The sequence below is a fragment of the Crinia signifera genome, chromosome 3 (assembly GCF_055691185.1).
Source record: "Crinia signifera chromosome 3, ASM5569118v1, whole genome shotgun sequence".
In the NCBI taxonomy this organism is placed as follows: Eukaryota; Metazoa; Chordata; class Amphibia; order Anura; family Myobatrachidae; genus Crinia; species Crinia signifera.
The window spans coordinates 280,543,641-280,566,112 of NC_139219.1; the positions used below are offsets into that span (position 1 = coordinate 280,543,641).

Below are 22,472 nucleotides of genomic sequence, written 5' to 3' on the forward strand. Positions count from 1 at the left end.
AGGATGGGTACACGGGACTTTAAAAAACTGCTGATTGGAGCTTTCTTGGGCTCACAAATGCTGATGTCATCTTTCAGAGCCCTGGAGTCCATTTCTAATGACATGCATATGTATTTGCTGGGATTTCCCGGGATCAGTGTGTATGGGGCTGTCCTGGGTCGATCCTAGGTCTGAGTGCAGTGTACATTCCTGGGTAGAGTCCCGGGAAGCATCCGGGAACACATTCCCGGGTATGACCCGGCTCTGCGAGTGTGAAAGGGGTATTATTCAGATGTCATTGTACAGAATGGCAGGCAAGTCTACTTCTGCTACGATCTGCCAGATTGAATGCCGTTCCCCCTCCCTCCCCACTGCACTCATCCTCCCGTCATCCTTCTTGGCCGATGCTGACACCAGGCATGCTTCGATATCGAATAAGTATCGACGGCCGCCAGGTCAGGCCGTGTCTACACAGCTTAAGTCTGCCTCCAATTTATATCCATTGTGACATCTGTTAAAGGGACAGGTTGGGGTTCTCTCTGGGGGTGTAATCATTTCTGGGGTGTTTCTGGGCTGCACTGGAGGAGGAGTGGGGGTATTTGTGATATTCGGGGAATTATGGTAATTAATTGTTTATCTGCTTGATAGAGGTGTTGTGGGTCTGTGTTCAGTCTCAGTGGGGGGTATTATTTGAAATGTGGAGATTTGTAGTTTGTCACAACAGCTGAAAGGTCGGTGGGCCACTAGACTGCAACGTGTATTGAAGACAACGGCTTCCACACAGATATAGTGATGGAGTAATACTGACTAGTTTGGTATTGGTCATACCTACATTTCATTTAGTGCCACCCACGTGAGGCCGCTTCTAGAAATTTTTCCAGGGCTACTATTAGTTCCCAATCCAGCCCTGGATCTCTGTCCAATGATGGAAATGTCTTGGTCTGTAGAAATTGACGTAGCATGGACATTAATCCATGCATGCCAGGCTCCTCCTTAAACAGACGCCTCCTGCTGTATTACCACACTTCCAAGTAAGCTACAATGATGCACCTTCTAACTACATCTGAATCAGACCCAGAGTGATGTTTAGTGCTGTTGTAAAGCGGGGTACACACTGCATGATATCGGACGGATCAGACTGGCAGATCGCACATATCGCTCAGTGTGTTTGCACAATATGCGCACTTTCTTGGTTGTTTGCAGTGAATCTAGGTTTAATATGCTGCAATCAAACTAGCGATATCGCTAATGACACAATGGGTGAAATGTAATAGGATGAGAGACTCATAAAGTGAGAGATTTGGCAAGAAATCTCCAGGTTTTTTTAAAGCGGCAATCATTTACACTGCCAAACCAATATGATTTTGCCATTTAAATGATTGCCGCTTTAAAAAACCTGGAGATTTCTTACCAAATCTCTCAATTTCTGAATCTCTCATCCTATTAAATTTCACCCAATGTATGTTACTGAAGGAACAATGATCATTCCATTCTTCATTTTTATTGCTCCAGCGAGTACCCAGCTTAAATGCGATCACTTACTGACTTTTGCTGCTACTTTCCAAGCAGTGGCGTAGCAACCGTGAGGCAGACCCCGCAGCGGCTTGGAGGAGCAAGCGCCCCCAAGCCCCTCGCTCCCCCAAGCTGCTCACTCCCCCAACATTCTAGTATCTGGCCAAGCATCAACTCACCTTCAGACTGCAGGATCTGGTCTCTATTGGTCCCAAGCCACCGGATTGCCCGCATCTGCCAGACTCCCCCAGCTGCTGGCAGATGACGACATAGTAATCCCAGCATTCTACAGTGCAGGTGTGGCTATGATGATGCAAACCCACTGTTTTACCCCCAGCACAGCCTCCTATACTGTGCCTATCTAATCCCAGTAATGCACCGCACCATCGATCAGCCCCCCCCCCCCCCCCCGCTGGCTGGCCTGGCTGGCCCCTTCTCTCAGAATTGGGATTCTGAAAACTGGTATCTACTGTATGTATCAGTGTAAGTACAGTGTTGCCAGTGTGTCTCAAGGGGAAGTATTTGCAGAATAGCCTAACACTACCTAAAGCTGTACCCCTTGTGTACTGTCACACCCACATATGCCTAACTGGTGGTAAAGACGTGCGTATGCCCCATTCTAGCGGACGGCGCATGGCGGCAGTCGCGATGGGAGCCGCTCTGATGCGATGGGCCCCATCTGTATCTACTTCGACAGTCCATCTCCTTCTGATATGAACCTACCTACCGGACATGCCTACAACATGTTTTCCAAATGCCCCATTCACTGGCGGTTACGGCACAAATGTACCTACATATCCTGCCCGCCATGTCATAAATGATCATCATAAACAATACATATTGTAGTGTTTCTTTTTAACTTCAGATGAAAACCTACCACTGAAACATGACACAGCATTAACCCATGTCTGACAACAGCGAAGGGCTGGGCCGCCGAATCGGCCTTGGTATTTGGGCATGGGCACACGTGCAGACTCTGGGCACGTGCATGAACACATGCACCGCACTTGCGCGCACTGCCTCTCCCGGCTTGCAGGAGAGAGGGGAATAGCGGCGTGTGATGCCTCCCTCTCTCCTGGACCTTAGTGGCACACAGAGAGAGCCACTATACCCGCCGCAAGTCCAGTGCCTCTCTCTGTGCGCAAATCAGGAGGCGGAGCATCCACCTTGCAAGTAGAAATCGACCCACCTGGCCATCAGCCCCTTTGGCATTCGCCAGAAGTGCCAGATGGCCAGTCCGGCACTGTCGGACAACATATTATTTTAATAGTATATAAACTTAATAAATAGGACAGCAATATAGATATAGATAGATAGATAGATAGATAGATAGATAGATAGATAGATAGATAGATAGCGGATTTGGAATATACGGTCACTTACCTCATTGCCGGTCACATAATACATGCGTGCCTCTTGCATTAAATGGAAAACATCGGGGCTTTGTCTAATCAATTCATTGGCTTCTACCGTACTAACAAAATACCAGGGATCCAATAAGGGAAGACGGACACATTCTAACATTTTTGGCAGGAGAGCAATCCTTTCTGATTTCTTATAATGCACCCAGTTTATGACAGTCTCAAAGACTTGGGCTTCCTCCGTTACATACAGCTCATCGTTCTCAAGAATATGATATAGAATGTCAGACGGTAGCTCCAGGAATTCCTCATGGATCATAACCTGGGAAAAGTTTTGGATAATATAGTTCTGAACTTGCCGCTTTAAAGAATCCAGGCAGTGAGCGTCTGCAAGTCTCAGAATCCCAACACAGTTCTCAGGATGAAGAGCTTCTGTAAGGAAACTGGAACAAGCCTCCACCATTCGTAAGAACTGTTAGAAAACAGGAAGGTTATTGTGAATATCTGCAGATTAACACCATATGCAATTCTGATCTACAGTTCTGTAAATGCAGCCTGATAGGCTTCAGTATCGGGTAATGCTGACTGAGAAGGGCAAGTTATCCACACTGTATGCATGGAAATATATATGGATCTCTGCCCAGGTTCTGTGCTGCATCTCTGCAACCGCACCGCCCCAATCATCAACTTGTGAAAGTAGCCATCATCATTATCAGTGTGTGCACTTCCACCAACCCTATATTTGGAGCAAGAGGTACATCAGAATCAGATGAATTCTGTGCAAATGCACAACTCTTAATAGGCCACAATCCTGCCTCCGCACCCATGTGTTACAGCCTATTCAAGACCATTTAATTCAAGTGGAGATGTTGCTGACATGCCTCTAGATGGCCCCACACGCTGCTATAACCAGCATGCTGAATATTAATCAGTCAGGGTCAGTGTTCTCACCAGCGTGTAGCCCTCCTAAAGTCAATTCAAATGTGCCTACACATGTAGAGATTTGCTAGATCACTCAGAGTGCTCAGCAAGATCGCTCAGCATACAGCGATGTGTAAGCGCTGTCTGCAGAGCGTTCCGTCAGGGGCAGTGATCTCCGGTGAGAACACTGGCCCTGACCAATTGATCGTCAGGGGATGCGCATTGCTATCGCTATGCCCCCACACACGGAGCTAAATGAGATTGCTTAGAAAATGCCCCTAAATCACTATGTATGTAGGCCCCATTACATCATCAAAGCTGCATATACTTGCCTAAGACATGTGCACAGTGCAAAAAGTCCTAAGACCACTTTCCAGAATAGACTTGCATTTACTTTTGAATCGGGTCAGTTACACCCAAAGGAGAGGTTAGTTTGACTTCTTTTTAAATGTGGGTAATCAAAGTTTTTGTTGGAGATGGAGGATAAAATATGATTGAACATTATATTTTGATTCATTATAACAGTTGGGGTGAAATGTAATAAGATAAGTAAATCAGAAAGTAAGAGATTTGGTAGGAAATCTTCAGGTTTTTTTTTTTAAAGCGGCAATCCTTTACACTGCACACTCAAACTGGTTTTGCAGTGTAAATGATTGCGGCTTTAAAAAAAGCAACTGGAGATTTCTTACCAAATCTCTCACTTTCTGATTTTCTCATCCTATTACATTTCACCCTTGATGTTTATTATATATGTAATATTGGGCTCTACCTCTATGCGGGAAACGGTCATCTGTCAGACCACACTTAGGTTGACAGTCATTAGGTCGACCCCGGAAGGTCGACTGGCCCCAAGGTCGACATGGGTCAAGGTCGACATGACTTAAGGTCAACATGGGCCAAGGTCGACATGGATTTAGGTCGACAGTCATTAGGTCGACATGAGTTTTTCACTGTATTTTGAGCTGACATGTGCCGACAGGCGGTATTTCATGCCCTACCATCCACAAGGGCGTGGTGGGAGAATAAATTAGTGTGCCCGAAGCATTGCGAGCGAAGCGAGCGCTGCGAGGGGCTGCGGTTCAACTCCAATTGTGTCCATGTCGACTGTGTCGACATTCGGGTAAAAATACAAGTGAAAAACTCATGTCGACCTAATGACTGTCGACCTTAACCGATGTCGACCTTGGCCCATGTCGACCTTAAGCCATGTCGACCTTGACCCATGTCGACCTTTAACCCAGTCGACCTTCCGGGGTCGACCTAATGACTGTAGACCTAAGTCTGGTCTGACAGAAGTACCGATTCCCTCTATGCAGAGCTATTTCTATGTTCCTGCACCCACAGTACATTGGCCCTTATTCTGGTTGGTGCGGCCGGAGCCGCACACGGTGCTCCGGCCGCACAAACCAATCCCCGCCCACGAGACGGATCGCCACGGCCGTCCGTACACGGACGGCTGGCGATCCGCATAAAAATGGTGGGGCGTACGCCTCCACCATGGTGGGAGCTGCCCCCTGCATTCGATGGTCGTCGACCATCGAAGGCAGGGCCGCACGCCACAGCAGCTCCCGCAAGCTGAGACCACACGGACAATCGTCCGTGTGATAGCTTGTATGGGGGCTGAGAGCTGACATCCGGCGACGTCAGCTTTCCGCCCCCATCAGTGGCGTCATACCCTGATTAGCATGCATACGCCCCGCGTTTGCATGGGAACGCCCATGAAACGCGGGGCGTATACATAGGGAAATGAGGGTATGAAGCCCCTCACGCCCCTATACGCCCCCTTTGCGGCGGACGAAATACGTCTGCGGCGAATGGGGCTGCACATGCGCAGATTGACCTCTGCGCATGTGCAGACTAAAAACATCGGCGGTACGGCCGCACGCGGGCCGTACCGTCCGATTCAGAATAAGGGCCACTGCTAGTTAGCAGAGGTATACACTGAGAGCCTAGGCTTACTTTATGTGCGTCAGCATATTCACCTATGGATGTTGGTGCAAAGAACAAGACTTTTGCACGGTATCTGGAGCATGGCATGCATAGTTGCCTACCCTCCTGCATTCTGCAGGAGACTCCCTGTAATAACAGCAATCTCCCTCTCTCCCTGATTAGTCTAGCAATCTTCCTCATTTCACATAGCACACATTACAGTGTTACATTTTTGGGGAAAAAAGGAAGAGAGACAGATACATTTACATTGAATCATCAGCACCATTTCCCAGCACTTTACCAAGTATAGTATCTCTTACTGACTGCTTTGGGGCTCATCTACATTTGGATATAAGTCATTTTACTAGATTCCTCTCAGATATAGCGGTACACACCCACGCTTCTAGGTGCCACGCTCACAATCTCTTTTCACAATCTCTCCATATATGGAACTAGACACGCCCTTTTGATGGAGCATGACACACCCCCTCAATGGGGCGCTGTGCAAAATTCTACTACCAACTATAATCTTCCTGAAACTAGTTTTCAAAAGTAGGCAAGTATGGGCATGAGCAATTTGTGACAAAACCGCATGTGTGAAGAAGGCCTGTGAGGCCGGATAGATTTCACTTTTTTTCTAGACTGAATTTTCAGCAAAGAAAAACCAAAACATATATAAACTGCCATATGCAATGATGTTTAATATTAAATAGAGGATTTCATTTTGGTGAATTAAAATTGCCCTAAAATATTATTAAATTTGCCTTTTTACGTAATGTGAAGGGTAATACAGAGCTGTATTCACACAACCAGTAGAGATGAGGAAGTGGCAGAGGGGTCCTAAATTGTGCAAACATGAACTAAACACACAGAGATAGCAAACACATGTGAATGGCCACAGGAAGTGCTGCAGCTCATTAAAGATTACATTTGGAGCTAAAGCACTTTTTGCCTGAATGGCTTCTACTGTACATAATGGGATTGTGAACAAGGAATTCCACAGATTGTTACATAATATTTCATAACTCAGAAAAATGTTAAATATTTTACAATAATCCGCAGAGTCCTGATCTACACAATCAAATAGTTTTGGCCAAGCAGAAAAATGTGCATCAAGTGGTTTATTGACCTATGACATGCCCCCACCCCAAAATAATAATAGCCACCAACATTATGTATAAGCCAGTAATATATACGTTGCTGGCACATGCCTGCAATGTATATATCACTGGCACCACTAGGCACCAATGTATATATTTTATGGCGGCATCATATACACTGCTAGCACAGGCCAGCCATGTATACAATACCGCCTTCACTGGCTCCCAATGTGCACATTATTTATATTTTATTTAGTTCCCATCCGCTGCAGGGACCCCATGGCGGACTTCACATCCACTGCGGGGACCCGCTGCCTGGCACCCACCCGCCACTGCCACAGCAGTGGGGTGGCGAGTGTGGGACCCTGAAATGTGTGGGGGGCCCCGGGGCGGCCGCCCCTGTTGACATGACAACGTGACATCATTAAGCCCCGCCCCCATGAAGGAAAGTTACTCAATTTGCCTATCTCCATGGGTGGGGCCGGGCTAAATGACGTGATTATGATATGTTAGCCCCCCCCCCCCCCCGAAGATCTGCAGAGATAAGGTAATTTAAATGTCGGGGGGGGGGGCAATCAGGGGGGGGGAGCGGGGGTCCCCCAGAATCCGGGAGGGTTGCCCACCTCTTAAGGGGGCCGGGAGGGTGACCCGATTTTCGGGACCCTCCCGGCCATTCCGGGACGGTAGGCAACCCTGCTTTACCATGTTTATTTTCTATTCTCACCCTAACTTTCTAGTGCACTAACTTCTACCCGGAGCCAGTAACTACGGAGCAGCTTAGCAACAGCTGACAATTTGTTAATCAATAGAGGAATTCATTTTTTTTATCACTGCAATTATTTATATCATTGAGCTAATATTTATTTTCATAAATATATACCTTTATGCTCTTTTGATAGCGTGCCACATATTATTGGAAATATGTCAAGTAAATTGCCGCATACAATAATGCGTCAATTTACTTGACATATTTCCAAATAAATGTATTAAAATCCACAATGACTTTAAGGGCAGAGTTTAAACCTGGGTACACCTTAGACAAGGTGCATACAGTGCATACACCACCACAAGACAAGAGAATACACAATGGCCCTTATTCAGATCTGGTCGCAGTACAAATTTGTTATGAAAATGGGCAAAACCATGTGCACTGCAGGTGGGGCAGATGTAACATGTGCAGAGAGAGTTAGATTTGTGTGAGTTATTTTGTTTCTGTGCAGGGTAAATACTGGCTGCATTATTTTTTCACTGCAATTTAGATTTCAGTTTCAGCACACCTCACCCAAATGTAACTCTCTTTGCACAGGTTACATCTGCCCCACCTGCAGTGCACATGGTTTTGCCCATTTTCTGAACAAATTTGTACTGAGCTCATAAGGCTGTGTACACACGGGGGCGATTTTGTCTAATTTCATGGGCAATATGGTCGCTGAGCGTCCATAATGCCCGCGATGGGAGTGGGCACCGGCGATATATCGCCAGGTGCGCGCTCCCGTTTTCTCCCTCGTAGTGATCGCTGGTCGCAGGAACGTGCTCCTGCGACCAGCTGATTACCGCTGCCGGGCTCCTCCGGCAGTTTCCTTTTCATCAGCGACCATCTCTGGTCGCTGATGCAAACGGGTCACTGAGTGTTATATCGCTCATCGCGAGCGATATATCGCTCGGCGATATATCCCCCTGTGTGTAGGGGGCTTTAGACCCATAGTGATAGAAAGGAGGAGGAGATTGTCAGTCTGTAAAGAAGCAGCACCTGGAACATTGTGAAACATCTGCTGTGTGGTTAGCTTCTGCTGACAAACATCCTGACCAAAAGAAAAATCTTGTTTTTAGTTGCACAATTTCCCTGTAATTTATGTAAAGTTTGCCACGTACAGATAATGTACATTCCCTTTGAGTGAACGTCTACTCTTCAATACACAAGTCAATTTGCATTACACTCTGATTTTTATAAATGCAATGGTTAATGAGACAGCTGTCAACCTAACCCATTGCACTATTCTCCTAGCTTCCTGTCTCTCCCCTTTGTGTCACCCATGTCTGTCTACCCCCCTTTTAGTATCTCACCCTTGTTTGCCCAAGATTAAGGGCCAGATGTACTAAGCTTGAAAAGAAAAGTGATAAAATGTCAATCAGTTAGGAGCTGATTGGCTGGTGGTTTATCACTCTCCATTTTATCCCTTTTCAAGTCAGGGGCAGATGTATTAAGCCTGGAGAAGAGATAAACTGGAGATAAAGTGGAGATAACTTGGAAGAGTTAACGCACCAGCCAATCAGCTGTGTTTGAAATATGACAGTTGGGATCTGATTAGCTGGTGCATTATCTCCTTCCACTTTATCTCCAGTTTATCTCTTCACCAGGCTTAATACATCAATGCATATCCCCCTAAACATGGGTGAGATCAATCAGACTTGGGGAGGGGGCAGCTCGGTGGGAAGATAGGGGAAGTGGCCAAGCAGGAAGGTGGGGGGCGTAGCACAATGAATGCATCACTGTGGCTCCACCCCCACTATACAGTGCCAAATACCTCAGTGCGTGAATTACATCATCCGGTCCACATTGGCTTCCTCTGTTACATTTAGGGGACAGGTGCAATTGCATTTGCTATTTTTTGCACATAACTCACACACAGGTTACACACACAGTATTCGTGAGTTGCTGTATTTTTCTCACCTGAAACAGACCAGCAGCCTCTAATATTTTTTGGACATTTTGCTTGGTGATGACCATTCTGCTAGTATACGTATAATCCAGGATTATCTTCATGGTTTCTGCATCTACTCCTTTGATTACTATCTTGTCTTCATATTTTTCTTTTAGATCATTGCAGAACATGGCTCTAAAATACAAAATAATTGGGTCATTCTAACACAGATATACTCAATAATGCAAGACACTGTGATCATGGTACCCATTAATATGTCACAGTAGTGCCTCCCTTATGCCTGCCTCATGGAGCATTATCACCCAGCAAATGTTGATAAGGAGTACAGCATTCCTAAAGGCCCCCTTACATTATGCGATTTGGGCACGATTTTGCCCGATTCGGATGAATCGGGCCCTGAAATCGTCCCAAATCGCATATGGTGACATCCCCTCCGACCCGATGCGCGGCCCCATGCGCATCGGATCGGAGAAGGGAGGTCGGACGGGCTGCACATAAGATTTGCTAAATCTTATGTGCTGCCCGGAGCCGTGCTCCCCCACAACAGGGGACCTACCAGAGTCAGGCGCAGGGAGCCGGGCAGCATAGCGGGAGCGGCGCAGAGTACCAGGGAGCCGGGCAGGAGAAGACGCTGCATAGGAAAAAAAGGGCCATACAAACGCATAGGAAGCCATACAAACGCATAGGAAGCCATTCATTGGCTGAGACCTCTCTCAGCCAATCAGCGATCGCTCATTGGCTGAGAGAGGTCTCAGCCAATCAATGGCTTCCTATTCGTTTGTATGGGGTTTTTCTTTTTTTTTTGGAAGTGCTGCTGCTGCATCATGTTCTCCTGCCCGGCTCCCTGGTACTCTGCGCCGCCGCCCCCCCTGCTCCCTGCCCAGCGGCTTCCTGCCCGGCTCCCTGCACCCCGACCCCCCCCCCCCCTGCCCACTCTCTGTTTGCGGGCATATTCCTGCTGCTGTCCCCCGCTCCCATTGTCCCTGCAGCTCCCCGGGAGTGGCATGTGATAAATCGCATGCGATTTATCACATGCAAAACTTGGCATATGAAGTGCCATCGCATGTGATCCCTCCCGGGGAGCTGCTGGGACAATCGGGTCCGACTTGTCGTTATGACAAGTCGGACAAATGTAAGGGGGCCTTTAGATAGGATCATGGGATGATGCCTGAAGTAACCAATCAGATTCTACAATTATTTTTACATCCCATTTTTAATAGAGCTCCCATCTTAGTAAAATGTTGACCGCTCTCCAGGTGGCTAACAGGCTACGGTCCTTATTCTGGTTGACTCAAGGCTGTGAATTCGCAGACTTGCAAGTCCACCAAACCTGCCTGGCGAATGCCTGCCCCCCCCTCCCCCACACACAGCGTGTTTAGCATAAACCTCTATGCACATGCTGCGGGGAACACCCACATTTTTCCTTAGTCGCTGACCATGAAAAGATGTGGAAGGTGCAGGTATATAAATGTCACTTACATATGCTTGCACGCTTGGACGGACATGGGCGGGCAGCTGACATCAGCACCCGTGTCATGGCCTCATTACCATGGGAACACCCATGAAACAATGACCCTTCTCATATAGTAATGGTGCTGCCCAGCGTGGTGCATGCACCCAGCGAACAGAATGTTCACCATGGCTGCACGCACCCTGCACATGCACAGAAATGCCCCTGCGCAGACACACAACATCGGTCGCACGGAGGACTAAATGAACCAAAATAACCCCCTATGGATAGGTCAACACCATATGTTTGGCATCCACGACACTGACCAAAGGTCTACACATGCAAAGGGTCGACATCGAAAAGGTTGTCACATGAAAATTACGACCATGTCAACTGCAGACATTGGAGGTCATTCTTGTTGACTCGCAAGGATGCAAATTTCGCAGCCTTGCGAGTCCACCAGATGCCGCCCACACGGACGCCCCCCCTCACATGGCGCGATCCCCCGCAGCCTTGGGTGTGGGGGAGAAATCCTTTGCTGGTGGGTGACCAGCGAAGGATTTCTCCAGCGCTCGCAGATCTGAGACACCTCTGTGGTGTCACAGGTCTGCGGGCGCCCTGTGCGGGAACCACACCCACCCACGTCATCAGGGAATTACCATAAGAACGGCCAGCATTTTCCTGGGAACACTCATGAAAAGTTGGGCATTCCCATATTCGCATGCCCTGCCCTGCCGCCTCCTGCCCGCACTGTTGTGTGCCAGCGCCCTGCGAATAATCTGTTTGCCATGGCCGCTCACACACAGCAGCTGCACATGCACATAACTATGTGCTTGTGCAGTCACGAAAAATCGCTCCCCTGCAAGTACACGGGGAGAGTGTCAATCAGAACAGGGCCCATTGTCTGTGAGCTATAGCAAATGCGAGTGGGCCAGATAGTGCATAAGCGGAGCTGGCAGGTAGAGTGATAAGATTTTGCTTAGTCCTGCCCGGCAACAATAGATTATAAAATGACTGTGATCACTGATGTTCTATAGCTGCGATAGAGGGAAAAGCTTTGTTATCTCTGCATGTCCATAAATAGAGCCATGAAGCCATACTACCTGTGCGCCTATGTGACAGTGCCCCTGTACGGTGTGGTGCAAGATGGCGTACCTTAATCTGGAGCTGGTGACGGTGACGGCTTCTGGATTCTTCGCGGCTTCTGCTGGAGAACCTGTGGCAGGGAACGGCACAACCCAAGGGACCCACAAAAGACAACGCTACTTCGGGAAACAGCGACAAATATTTATTGAAGAAAAACAACTGCACTAGTCGCTGTGATATACTCCTACACATATGCAAACATCAATAACCAAGACAAAGACATTTAAAGAAAATACTATTAAAGAGAGAAATATTAAAGACAATAATATGACACTAAAATGCTTAAGTACACCTGTACTACTATAAATCAGATTGTCCACTGGGTGGCGCTGCACACCCTGTAACTGCAGTCTCAGACACCATACAGAGTTCCTGAGGGCAATAACGGTCCCACGACGCACAAATCCTCACTCTGAATTAGGCCCTAACAGTGTGCACACTACTATGAATAGTACAGAACAAATGAACAATCCCCTTCAAAGGGGTACAGGCGGGTTCCCGTTACCTAGGGCAACTCCCTGCGAGGTTGGTGAGGAACAACTGTAAGGGGTGAGGTTGGGTGCAACAACACCCTGGCGATGGGGTCACTGGCTCCGCCAGTGGCTGATGGCAGCGGTGGCTAGTTCCCTTTGGCTGGGATAATGGGGCTGCAAAGTAGCCGGGCATATGCAGAGTTTTACACCTCACACCACTGTGAGGGTACTGTGTGGCAGTGTGGCCGACTGCTGGGCGGCATAGACTAGCCAGGTACAGGTCAGGCCAACAGTGTCCCAGGGGGACTGGGGTGTCAAGGGTGCAGACAGGAGGTTTGAAATACCTGTTTCAGCTGCTGCTGCTGCCAGCTCCTGCTGGTCTCGAATCAGGCCCCTTCTGTGATGGCTGCTGCTGCTTCTTCTCACACTGGGCTGACCTCTGCCCTCTCTGCAGGTCTTTAGGCTGCCAAGTGTCCTCTCTCTCTCTCTGTGCACAATCTCTGCCTTCTCTCCACTGCAGCAAGTTTTCTCTGTCCCGTTCTGCTGGCTGACCCCTGACCTCTCAGCTTCCTGTCTTCACACACTCCAGGGCAGCCAATCAGGGGAATGTCAGGTTCTCTGCACGTGGATGTGAGCTGGGTCTGTTAACCCCTCACATCCCTGCAGTGTCTATGAAGCTGCAGTCTTTCCTAATAGCAGCATTGGCTGCCATTAAGCCTTTTTGAGGGCACAGGGGCACTCAGAGTGGATTGCCACATACCTCCCTGCTGGAAATTTGCCTGTCCGCAGGCAACTTAACCTGGGTCAGTAGGTTCCTGCCAAAAACCTCTCAATGTCCATGACAAGACATTTAACGGTGAGAAAGAAAACAGGTGAGTACACATACATTCACCACAAATACAAATTACTGCCTCCCTATCACCTGATATCCAATGTGGGCTCCCCGTGCCAACCATCCCTCCGCCACAGGACCTCCATCCCTCTGCGGTCCAGCTTCTCCAAGGCTGTCAATGGATGGCGCCCACTCTCACGATGTACGCATCTTTAGGCATGTCTCACCTCTCGAACTTGCCTCTTCGACCTCTGTATCGCCTGCTGGATTCTGAGGGCGAATTCCTCTCCTGAGATGGTCGTATATTCACCACTTGTTACCGGCTTCCCACCGATGAAACAGATCTTGGCCTTGTCTTCTCTCTCTGGTGCTTCTACTTTGGCCTTGGATTCAGGCAGTGGCACCACTGGTTCTGCTTCTGACGGCTCCACTGTCTGTGTCACAGCCATGTGAACCTCAATCTCTGGGCTTCTCTGCTGGTCTACCATTCCGACATTTCTCGGCCTTAGATTCGCCACCCGGTAATCGGCATCGTCCATCCTGGGCACATACTCCCGCGTCGGCTCCGGAAGTTGAGGCCTGGTCGCTTTTTGCCAGTTCTGATGGACTGCCTCACTCCGCACGACCGGTTTCTTGCTTGACCTCGTGATGTCAGGTTCTGGTGGGCGGGGCATCTGTCCTGTTCGAGGAGGGTTGGTGTTGACCCTTTCGTTCTCCTGCTTGACCACTCTCGGTTCAACTCTGCTTCCGCTATATTGGTGGTAGGGTGGAGGCTCTTTACGGTGCGGGTAGTGCCACTGATGTTCTGGGGCATGTCTGTTGCGTAGCACCGGTGTTCCATTCGGCCCCGTCACTTTTGCGGCCTTGGTGCCTTTCTTCCCGCTTGTTAATTCGAATTCGACGGCTTCACCATCGCTCAGGCTCCGAAAGCAATTCTGGGGGTCTTCATTCTGTATTGCGGTGTAATGGACATAGACGCTCCGCCCAGTATCCGCACGTCTAATGTATCCATATCCGCGTGGCACATCAAACCACAGGACACGACCTGTGATCCTTCTTGGGCCGGTTCGTGGCCTATCAGTCATCTGCGTTACACCGGATGCTCTTGACGTGTTCTGGAACACTGCCGGTGGACCTCTTCTCCCGTGCCATCTCACAGTCTGTGGGCATACATCGGCTCGGTCACTGTGTAGTCGTTCCGACCTCCATTGGCGATTCTGTTGCCATCTATGCCTTCTGCCACCTTCACGTTGCTGTCTTTCCTTTTCATCCTCCGCCCATTCCTGACGCATCTCACGGATCATCCTGGTCATTTCGGTCATCGCTTCGATGATGGCCCCAATCGAGTTCTGATTGGCTTGGGCTGGTGGAGTGGCAGTTCTTCGCATCTCCAGCGGTTCTATGTACTGCGATCGCCACATCTTGCCGTTCACAGGGGTCTTGTGCAATCCTGTTCGTAGACGCCAAGTTGTGACAGTGCCCCTGTACGGTGTGGTGCAAGATGGCGTACCTTAATCTGGAGCTGGTGACGGTGACGGCTTCTGGATTCTTCGCGGCTTCTGCTGGAGAACCTGTGGCAGGGAACGGCACAACCCAAGGGACCCACAAAAGACAACGCTACTTCGGGAAACAGCGACAAATATTTATTGAAGAAAAACAACTGCACTAGTCGCTGTGATATACTCCTACACATATGCAAACATCAATAACCAAGACAAAGACATTTAAAGAAAATACTATTAAAGAGAGAAATATTAAAGACAATAATGTGACACTAAAATGCTTAAGTACACCTGTACTACTATAAATCAGATTGTCCACTGGGTGGCGCTGCACACCCTGTAACTGCAGTCTCAGACACCATACAGAGTTCCTGAGGGCAATAACGGTCCCACGACGCACAAATCCTCACTCTGAATTAGGCCCTAACAGTGTGCACACTACTATGAATAGTACAGAACAAATGAACAATCCCCTTCAAAGGGGTACAGGCGGGTTCCCGTTACCTAGGGCAACTCCCTGCGAGGTTGGTGAGGAACAACTGTAAGGGGTGAGGTTGGGTGCAACAACACCCTGGCGATGGGGTCACTGGCTCCGCCAGTGGCTGATGGCAGCGGTGGCTAGTTCCCTTTGGCTGGGATAATGGGGCTGCAAAGTAGCCGGGCATATGCAGAGTTTTACACCTCACACCACTGTGAGGGTACTGTGTGGCAGTGTGGCCGACTGCTGGGCGGCATAGACTAGCCAGGTACAGGTCAGGCCAACAGTGTCCCAGGGGGACTGGGGTGTCAAGGGTGCAGACAGGAGGTTTGAAATACCTGTTTCAGCTGCTGCTGCTGCCAGCTCCTGCTGGTCTCGAATCAGGCCCCTTCTGTGATGGCTGCTGCTGCTTCTTCTCACACTGGGCTGACCTCTGCCCTCTCTGCAGGTCTTTAGGCTGCCAAGTGTCCTCTCTCTCTCTCTGTGCACAATCTCTGCCTTCTCTCCACTGCAGCAAGTTTTCTCTGTCCCGTTCTGCTGGCTGACCCCTGACCTCTCAGCTTCCTGTCTTCACACACTCCAGGGCAGCCAATCAGGGGAATGTCAGGTTCTCTGCACGTGGATGTGAGCTGGGTCTGTTAACCCCTCACATCCCTGCAGTGTCTATGAAGCTGCAGTCTTTCCTAATAGCAGCATTGGCTGCCATTAAGCCTTTTTGAGGGCACAGGGGCACTCAGAGTGGATTGCCACACCTATACTCAGATGTTAGAGTTCTACAAGCATTCCTTAGCATGCATCTGCATCTCCTGTATATGCGTACACCGAAACTCGTTGCCTTGTGTGAAACCACAATGATTATGAAGATAACCAGTGGCTAATACTGTAAGCTCAGCAGCTCGGTTGTATCAGTGATCAGCAATGTGTGACCTGAAAGCAGGGTCACAGCAATCAGTATAGAAATTCTGTTCCCCTTGTTTCGATTCGTGTAAACCAGGGGTCTTCAACCCATGGCCCGCGGGCCACGAGTGGCCCGCCGACTTGTTTTTACTGGCCTGCCAGTCAAAAGATTCTTGCTGTATGAAAAAAAAAAAATCCTTCCGTGCTGTCCTCTTAGCAGAGGGACGCGGCGGAGGATGCTGCTGGGTGACGTTGAGGCTGGGGCGGGCGGGACTGTGTGCAGACATGCGCATTGTCTACTTCCTGACGCCGCGCACACGTCCCGCCCGCGCCCTTCCAGACAGCCGGGAGGAGACTGACTGACAACCGCCGCCAGCCGCGCACTGCACTGCATTGCACCTCAGCACCTGTCCCTTCTTAGGGACAAACGCCGACACCGCCAGCAGCAGCAGCAGCAGCAGCCCTCTGCAAGGGACACTGAGGCAGGTGCCTCAGGAGAGGGTGAGCTGTCTGCTTTTAGAATTGTTTTGTTGAAGGTGGGGGTGGGGGTGAGGGTGAGGTGAGCTGGCTAGGGTGAGGTGAGCTGGCTTAGAAGGCTGCATTTAGAAATGTTTTTTTTTTTTTGGGGGGGGTGAGGTGACCTGGTTGCATTTAGAAATCTTTTGGGGGTGCTGACTATGGGGGTGGGGGGCTGGCAGTGCAATGTGGCCCTGTGTATGGGGAGAGTGCTGACTATGGGGGAGGGGGGGCTGGCAGTGCAATGTGGCCCTGTCTATGGGAGGGTGCTGACTATGGGGGAGGGGGGCTGGCAGTGCAATGTGGTGCTGACTAAGGGAGGGCTGGCATGCTGTGCAATGCAGTGCTGACTATGGAGGGCAATACTAGGACATTTTGTGAGGGACACTACTGGTTGCATTTTATGAAGGACACTACTGGTGGCATTTTGTGAGAGGCACTGCTGGGGGCATCATATGCATAAGCAGGAGTATTGGGGGCCTTATAGTGCAAGGTGCAATGGGCATCATGGTGCGAGGCATGATGTGCAATGGGCATCACGGTGTGTGGCATAATGTGCAATGAGCATCATGGTGTAATGGGCCTTCATGTTTAGATGTCACTGTGCAGCCTTTAGACAGCCAACTTAAGCATGGAAGGACAACAACTATTCCTGCGGTAACCAATGTCTGGCCATGCAGGTGTCAGGTAATTTTTTTTCCTGCTAGTTCACACTCTTATAATTAGACCACACCCCTTATAATTAGGCCACACCCCTTTTTCTTAAATACCAAGTTATGTATGGGGGGCTGCATTTTTATTCTGTTTGCACTGGGACCCTAATTGTTTAGAAATAACCCTGGTGCTGACTATATATTGGGGGCAGGGTTTATGTGTATGGGCAGCTGTGCCAACTATCTATGCGGGGGCTGTGCTGTCTATCTATTAAGAGCTGTGCTAAATACCACAGTAGAGCTTAGTGGCCCTCGGGCATCGTTGAATTTTTTAATGTGGCCCACACTGTCTTAAAGGTTAAAGACCCCTGGTGTAAACACTGCAGAAATACCGGCTATCACATTTTCCCTCTTTTCCACATAAAACTATTGGCAGCAGCAGATAGGAACATGTTCTTATTGGATCCTTACCAAAACACAAGCAAAAGAGGAATACCCAACTTTCTTATTAATACTTAGAAAAACAATGGGTGACGGGAGCAGCAGTAGGCTCCTGAGCACTGCACCTGATGCACCAATGGTACTTCCGCCTCTGGGGTGGTGACTGACCACTGTATCCGGACTAGGGATGCCAATCCCGGGGCATTTTTTCAATCCCGGGATCCGGGATTGAAAAACGCTCAATCCCGGGATTCCCGGGATCCCGGGATTGGCATCCCCAGCAAAAAAACCCCCATTTTTAGCATAGTACCCACCCCGGCCGACCCGCACATCTACTTACATTAGGGTGCGGGCGGGCGGCCGGGAGTGGGTTTGGAGGTGCACGGTGCCTCCCGGCAAGTGCACCTCCATAGAAGACGGCAGGCGGGCGGCGGAGACGAGGCTGGCAGGCGGAGGCGGGCGGAGTCAGGCCGGCGTGCTGTCGGGAGGCGGGCAGGCGGAGGCAGGCCGGCGGTCACTGGTGACGTGTGGCCTGCGCAGCGTGACCTCTACTGTCACGCTACGCAGGCCGCACGCCGGGTCAGGCTACGGGAACAGCTGGGCAGCGTCTGAGATAGTGCTCAGACGCTGCCCGGCATTAGACTGCGCATGCGCAGTCTAATCCCGAAATCCCGGGATTGGATTCTCCAATCCCGGGATTGAAATCCCGGACTTTTTTAGGCCAAATCCCGGGATCCCGCCGATCCCGATCCCGGGATTGGCCACACTAATCCGGACAATGCAGGTGTGTCAGGACCATTATGGGTGGCGGCTTGCAAGTCCACCAGATGCCGCCGGCCACCTGTCCCCCGCCACGCGCCGCGATCCCTCGCAAGTTTGTGAATGGTTGTTTTGCATAAACCTCTGTGGTGGAACTTTCTCCTTGAAATTGCCCCTCTGTTCCTGTGAGTGCAGAGTGATATATGCTGCCAATGGGGTTGCATATTGCAATACAGTGTGATCTATGATAAAGGATCCCCTAAGGCAGTAATTTAAACATACTTGCGATAGGCATAAGGATATTCTTACTAAGAAATAAGTATCAAATAATGCTGCAATTACCAAAAGATCAAACGATGGGCAGATTACATGGGCCAAGTGGTTCTTATCTGCAGTCATATTCTATGTTTCTATAATGCTGCTTTCAGACCGCAAAACTGGCTTTGACCAGGTATTTTAAAAAGATTCTAAAAACGGATCTGCCAGCTAAAACCCCTTTCACACCGCATGTCTTTAAACGGTATTTCAGTGCAGTTTTTGTCCTTAAACGGTATTTCAGTGCAGTTTTTGTCCTTAAACGGTATTTCAGTGCAGTTTTTGTCCTTAAACGGTATTTCAGTGCAGATGTGTTCCTTCACAACACTGAACCCGTTTTAACCCATAGATAATAGTGGATTAAAAAAAAATGGGTCTGAAATGGGTAGGACCCTGCTTTATTACTTTTTAGATATACCAGTTCAAAAGCACCGGTAAATTCACTCTGCACCTTTCAGACTGCACAAATTACCGTTTTACAATGGTAAAAAAAACGGCAAAATAACGGGTAATAAGTGCGGTCTGAAAGGGGCATAAACCCAAAATGCAATTAAGTTAAAAGATACAATTGTTAGTGGAATTGCTATAAATAACAATATATGTGATATTCCATCAATACATTTTCCATACAGATTTCCATTAGGATATTTTTCCCCATTAGATGTAGACATGCTCATTCATCCCGCGGTGCACATGCATCACACGTCTGACATGCCGCTCTAGCGTACGAATAGTGATACCCGGTGATCATATAATGTAAAGCAGGCATGTCCAAACTATGACCCTCAGGCTGTTGTGAAACTACAAGTCCCATCATGCCTTGCCACAGCTTTAGCATTCCCTAATAGTAAAACTGTGGCAAGGCATGATGTAGTTTTGTGTAGTTTCACAACAGCTGGAGGGCCATATGCCTGATATAAAGTCTATGGTCAGGTGCATGCACATGAGCGCTCCCAGTTTTCACAATCAGTTTGCCGCATCGCAGCCACATCGCAGCCTGAGCGAGCATGGTATACGTTGTAGATCAACACATTCCTGTACCTTACCTAAAGTAATTGCTGGCAGCAGCTAGGACAACGCGGTGGCACAAGAACACACTGCTGCCAACACACAGAGTGACATCTGTCAGTGACTTCTCCAGCCTGAGGTTTTCTAGCCCATTCTGAAGAGCCAAAGTGAATCCGGTGTCATCAAATTTTCTGACCTCGCTGCTGGTGTTATCAATGAGCTCCCCCAGTTCTTTAGGGCACTCGCTGTTGAGCAGAATGATAAAGTCATCTGTACTGTTTTCCACAAACTCTCCCATAGTTGTGGCCTGTAGGTAGTGCACTGTGTCTAGTCCTGTTCTAGAGATGCAGTTAACACTTAGTAAGTGAAGCGGATTTCCTGCTCATGCCTCTAAACTTATCTACCAGTGGCACACGCAAAACAGGAAACCTTACAGTTTTTCTGTTGACAGCCGAAAAGGAGAAATTTCACCGCAGTCTTACAAAATATACCATAGCTCAGGGGTTCCCACAGTATTTGAATTACGGCACCACAAAGCATCAAAAATGTTTTCGCGGCACCCTTTGGCTAAAGGTTTGTCATTGAGAAAGTCAGAAACAAATATTAAGTTAAATAAATTGTGTTTCGTGTCATCTTCAGGATCAGTTATGTGGTAATGGACAGGATTCACTTTTATTTGTCCACAATTACAATGGACATTAAAAAACTTGCATTGGTCCTGGACCACCAACCCAGGGCACCCCTGCAAGTCCCCCGAGGCACCCCTGGGAACAACTGCCATAGCTCATAGAGACTACATTACAAGGAGCCTCCCCTGCAAAGGCGAATCACTATATGAAATTGGTCTGTTCACAAGTGTAATATTGGGAAAAGTTTGTTGACTGACTGCACAGGCGGCTGCCACAACATCTTGCATTACCCCCCCTCCCCCCTCCCCTACACATACAAACGCACACCTACCGCTTTGCACTATGAGGGTGATTCAGGTTGGCTCAGTAAGCAGCGAAATTGCCCTGCTTACCGATTGCTTAAACACCATCCGCCATCCGCCCCCTGGAGCTGTCCGAATGTACGCTCTTCTATGCAAATGGAGGTGCACGCTCACACATCCAATCACATGCAAGCATACAGTATGGAGGAGAAATCATTCAAGGGTTTTTCCCCCCGTTCACAAATTCAAGTCAGTCTAAGATTACTTTTTTTTCCTCGGAAATGTCCAAGAACGGGGCGGGTGCTGACATCATGTGACTTGAGGCACCCACAGGGCTGCCATCAGAAATTGTGGGGCTCCAGGACTGACAAAACAGGCAGGTGTGATGCGATTTTAAATTGTATAAGCACATTAATGGGTGCTTACAATGTTAAATGCAACCCCACGCCACCATAGGCGTGCGCAGCACATTTTATTAGGGGGTGCACCGTCAAAGGGGTGTGCCTAGCACCACATATTGGGCATGTATAACACCGCCCATTGGGTATGTCTAACAGCGCCAATCAGGCGTGTCTACCATCATCTATTGGTACTCGCTACAATATAAAATGGCTCTCAGTATAATAATACATGGAAATAAAGTAAAAAACATATATGGATGATATGTAGTGATATGACAATGGTCTGGTACAAGTAATAATGCAAAACACACATAATTGATTGATGGGCGCTTCTTTCAATGGAATACAGTTCTAAAAAGCAAAAGTCTTTGATAAAAGGTATTGTTGGTAGGGAGGTGTTCATAAGGGTGGGCACAGCATTAGGGGGTGCCTGTGCACCCATAAGTCTCAATGTGCGCACACCTATGCACGCCACCCCTAGTATGAACGTGAACCCGAAGCGTGGCGAGCGCAGCGAGCCCGCGAGGGGCGGCGGTACACGTCATACGACCTTTTCATACCCCCACTATCCATGTCGGCGTGGAGTTGATTTTCCAGCGTCCACGTTGGCGTGGAGTTGATTGGCGAGCGGACGCGGAATACAGGTAAAGTAATACACGTCCCCTCGCGGGGCTTGCTGCGCTCGCCACGCTTCATGCTCGGTGGCTCACTGCGCTCGCCACACTATATAAAATCAACTCCGCGCCGACATGGATAGTGGGGGTATGAAAAGGTCAGAGGACGCGTACCCCTGCTGGTTGGCGTTCATACTGGGGGTGGCGTGGGGGTGCATTTAACATTGTAAGCACCCATTAGGGTGCTTATACAATTTAAAATCGTATAGGGGGCTTAAATCGCATTGCGATTAAAAATCGTGTGACTTAATATCGGGGATGCCGTGATAATACACAAGTACCAAATATAATAATGCAAGATGAAGTAGCATGCATTAATTGATAATATAAAATAATATTGTAAAATAAAACACACAGCAATATCTACACACTGCGGGTTACTCTGGTTGATTTGCAGGGGGCACAGGCTGCAAATGGATGTTTAGCATAAACATCCAATCGTATGCTGCGGGTAACCTCCCACATCTTTCAATGGTCGCCGACCATCCATAGATGTGGAAGGTACACGCATATAAAGGTGACTTTCAAGTC

The 22,472-nt window shown here is 48.8% G+C and overlaps 1 protein-coding gene across 2 annotated transcripts in view; it reads right to left on the reverse strand.

Annotated features, from left to right (window-relative positions):
* KLHL6 (kelch like family member 6) overlaps positions 1-20,279 on the reverse strand; it is a 39,663-nt gene extending 19,384 nt beyond the window's left edge. Inside the window, exons 1-3 of one of the 2 annotated variants that reach the window (XM_083178255.1) lie at positions 19,974-20,279; positions 9,474-9,639; positions 2,875-3,324 (exon numbers count right to left, since the gene is read on the reverse strand). In XM_083178255.1, coding sequence (XP_083034381.1) covers positions 2,875-3,324; positions 9,474-9,639; positions 19,974-20,233 — 876 coding nt within the window. In that variant the 5' untranslated portion in view covers positions 20,234-20,279. Of the gene's footprint in view, positions 1-2,874; positions 3,325-9,473; positions 9,640-12,070; positions 12,186-19,973 lie in introns of those variants that run through there. The other variant, XM_083178256.1, reaches the window with a different exon arrangement.
* Positions 20,280-22,472: the final 2,193 nt, after the last annotated feature.